At 55.5% G+C, this 2,458-nt stretch overlaps 1 protein-coding gene across 5 annotated transcripts in view; it reads right to left on the reverse strand.

Annotated features, from left to right (window-relative positions):
* Positions 1-2,458, reverse strand: part of MORN1 (MORN repeat containing 1) — a 68,624-nt gene that overhangs the window by 46,048 nt on the left and 20,118 nt on the right. For all 5 annotated transcript variants that reach the window (XM_017542656.1, XM_017542659.1, XM_017542657.2 and 2 more), the window contains one exon: positions 1,208-1,318. In XM_017542656.1, coding sequence (XP_017398145.1) covers positions 1,208-1,318 — 111 coding nt within the window. The remainder of the gene's footprint in view (positions 1-1,207; positions 1,319-2,458) is intronic.

The raw sequence follows: 2,458 nt of genomic DNA on the forward strand, positions 1-2,458 counted from the left end.
AAAAAAAAAAAAAAAAAAAAAAAAAAAAAAAAAAAATTTCGGGTTTTTTAAGAGGTGGGGGTCTCACTATGTTGCCCAGGCTGGTCTTGATCTCCGGGCTCTAGTGATCCTCCCACCTCAGCCTCCCAAAGTGCTGGGATTTTAGGCATGAGCCACTGTGCCTGACAGTCCAATTTTTTTTTAAATGGGTATAATATTTGAATAGACATTTCTCCAAAGAAGATAAACAAATAGCCAACAAGCATGGTGAGAGCTGCCCATCATCATCGGTTGTGAGGGAAACACGAATCACAGCCAAGAAGAGCTACCACTTTCCACCCCCAGGGCAGTTACTACAAAAAGAATTCCCAGTGTCGGGAGGACGTGGGGAAGCCTGAACCCTCAGTGTGGCGGTGAGACTGTAAAATGCTGCTGCCATTTTGAAAAACAGTTCTGCAGTTTCTTTAAAAGTTCAAACATAAATCTACCATGTGATCTAGCAACTCCATTCGTAGGTACACACCCATGAGAAATGAAAACACACAAAAGCCTGTATACGAATGTTCACAGCAGCACTGCTCATAACAGTGTCCAGCTGCAGATGAGAGGGGGAGCAGGCAGTGGCCCCTCAACGGAACAGAAGACCATCCTCCCAGAAAGGAAGGACATGCCGACACAGGCACGCGTGCCCCCACACACACGTATACACGTGCAGACCTGTGCACACGTGCAAGAAAGACACCCCTAAGCACATACATATGTGGGCACGCACATCACAGTATGTGCACACACACATGACTGCATACACACCCATGCACACACATGCCTGCACACACACTCATGCACACACACCTGCACACCCATGCAAACCCACACCTGCACACACCCATGCACACACATGCGCACACACCCATGCACACACCCATGCTCACAAACACACCCATGTACACACACATGCCTGCACACACACCCCTGCACACACATGCACATACATGCACACATTACACCCACACACACACCCATGCACACACATGCCTGCACACACACCCATAGCTGCCTGACTGGCAGGGGAGCTGGCACGCCTGCAGCCTCTCTGCTAGGCTCTGGGCACACAGGCTCCGCTCTGCTGCAGGAGGCACATGCAACATGTCGCCTGTATCTGCATGGCTTAAGCACCTGACGCATTTCTCTCCTGGAAGTGTCGGACCGTCCTCCTGGAGATGCTTACCCTGGGCAATTTCCCCTTGGTCCTGCAGCAGCTGAACGTGCACCGAGAAGGGACAGCCTTGGACCACTTCCATCACCTCCGGACCCAAGATCACCATCTTCGTGGCTTGTTCTGGGAGAGGACAGAGTAGCTTTACTGGTGCTGAGTCAGCAGTGGGCGCCCTGGGAACCTGCCAGAGCTCGGGGTGGCAGCTAGAACACAAGTGCATGCTGGGGCTGACCCCCAACAAGCTGCCGTGCAGAGGCGCCAGCTGGGCAGCTGCCGTACTCGGGCCATGCAGCTCGGCGCTGGTGGCCTTGAGCACTGTGGAGTGGAGTCCAGTAGACCCCAGAGGCCATGATGCACGGCAGAGACATGAGTGGGGGGTGCAGGACTGTCAGGTTTTCCTGCTAGTGGAATGTTCTGGCACGTCATCCCACTCGTCGGGATTCAGGCCCTGCATTCCCTGCGTCTGAAGTCAGGACCCTAAGGTGCCGGACTGGGGAAGGGCAAAGCCTGGCGGCAACGGTGACTTCCCTGGGCCCTGCGGGGCATCGCTGTGGGCACTGATGCCACTGCATTCTGCTGCCAAGGTGCTTCAACCAGAGGAGATGTGTGAATCTGTATGAGGAGGTGCGTGTGGATCCGTGTGAGGAGGTGCGTGTGGATCTGTGTGAGGAGGTGCGTGTGGATCTGTGTGAGGAGGTGCGTGTGGATCTGTGTGTGTGGATCCGTGTGAGGAGGTGCGTGTGGATCCGTGTGAGGAGGTGCGCGTGGATCTGTCTGTGCGTGTGGATCTGTGTGAGGAGGTGCGTGTGGATCTGTGTGAGGAGGTGCGTGTGGATCTGTGTGAGGAGGTGCGTGTGGATCTGTCTGTGTGTGTGGATCCGTGTGAGGAGGTGCGTGTGGATCCATGTGAGGAGGTGCGCGTGGAGCCGTGTGAGGAGGTGCGTGTGGATCTGTCTGTGCATGTGGATCTGTGTGAGGAGGTGCATGTGGAGCTGTGTGAGGAGGTGCGTGTGGATCCGGGTGAGGAGGTGCGTGTGGATCCGTGTGAGGAAGTGCGTGTGGATCTGTGTGAGGAGGTGCATGTGGAGCCGTGTGAGGAGGTGTGTGTGGATCTGTCTGAGGAGGTGTGTGTGGATCTGTCTGAGGAGGTGCGTGTGGAGCCGTCTGTGCGTGTGGAGCCGTCTGAGGAGGTGCGTGTGGAGCCGTCTGTGCGTGTGGAGCCGTCTGTGCGTGTGGAGCTGTCTGTGCGTGTGGAGCCGTCTG

The sequence above is a fragment of the Cebus imitator genome, unplaced genomic scaffold (genome assembly GCF_001604975.1).
Source record: "Cebus imitator isolate Cc_AM_T3 unplaced genomic scaffold, Cebus_imitator-1.0 Scaffold145, whole genome shotgun sequence".
Taxonomy (NCBI): Eukaryota; Metazoa; Chordata; class Mammalia; order Primates; family Cebidae; genus Cebus; species Cebus imitator.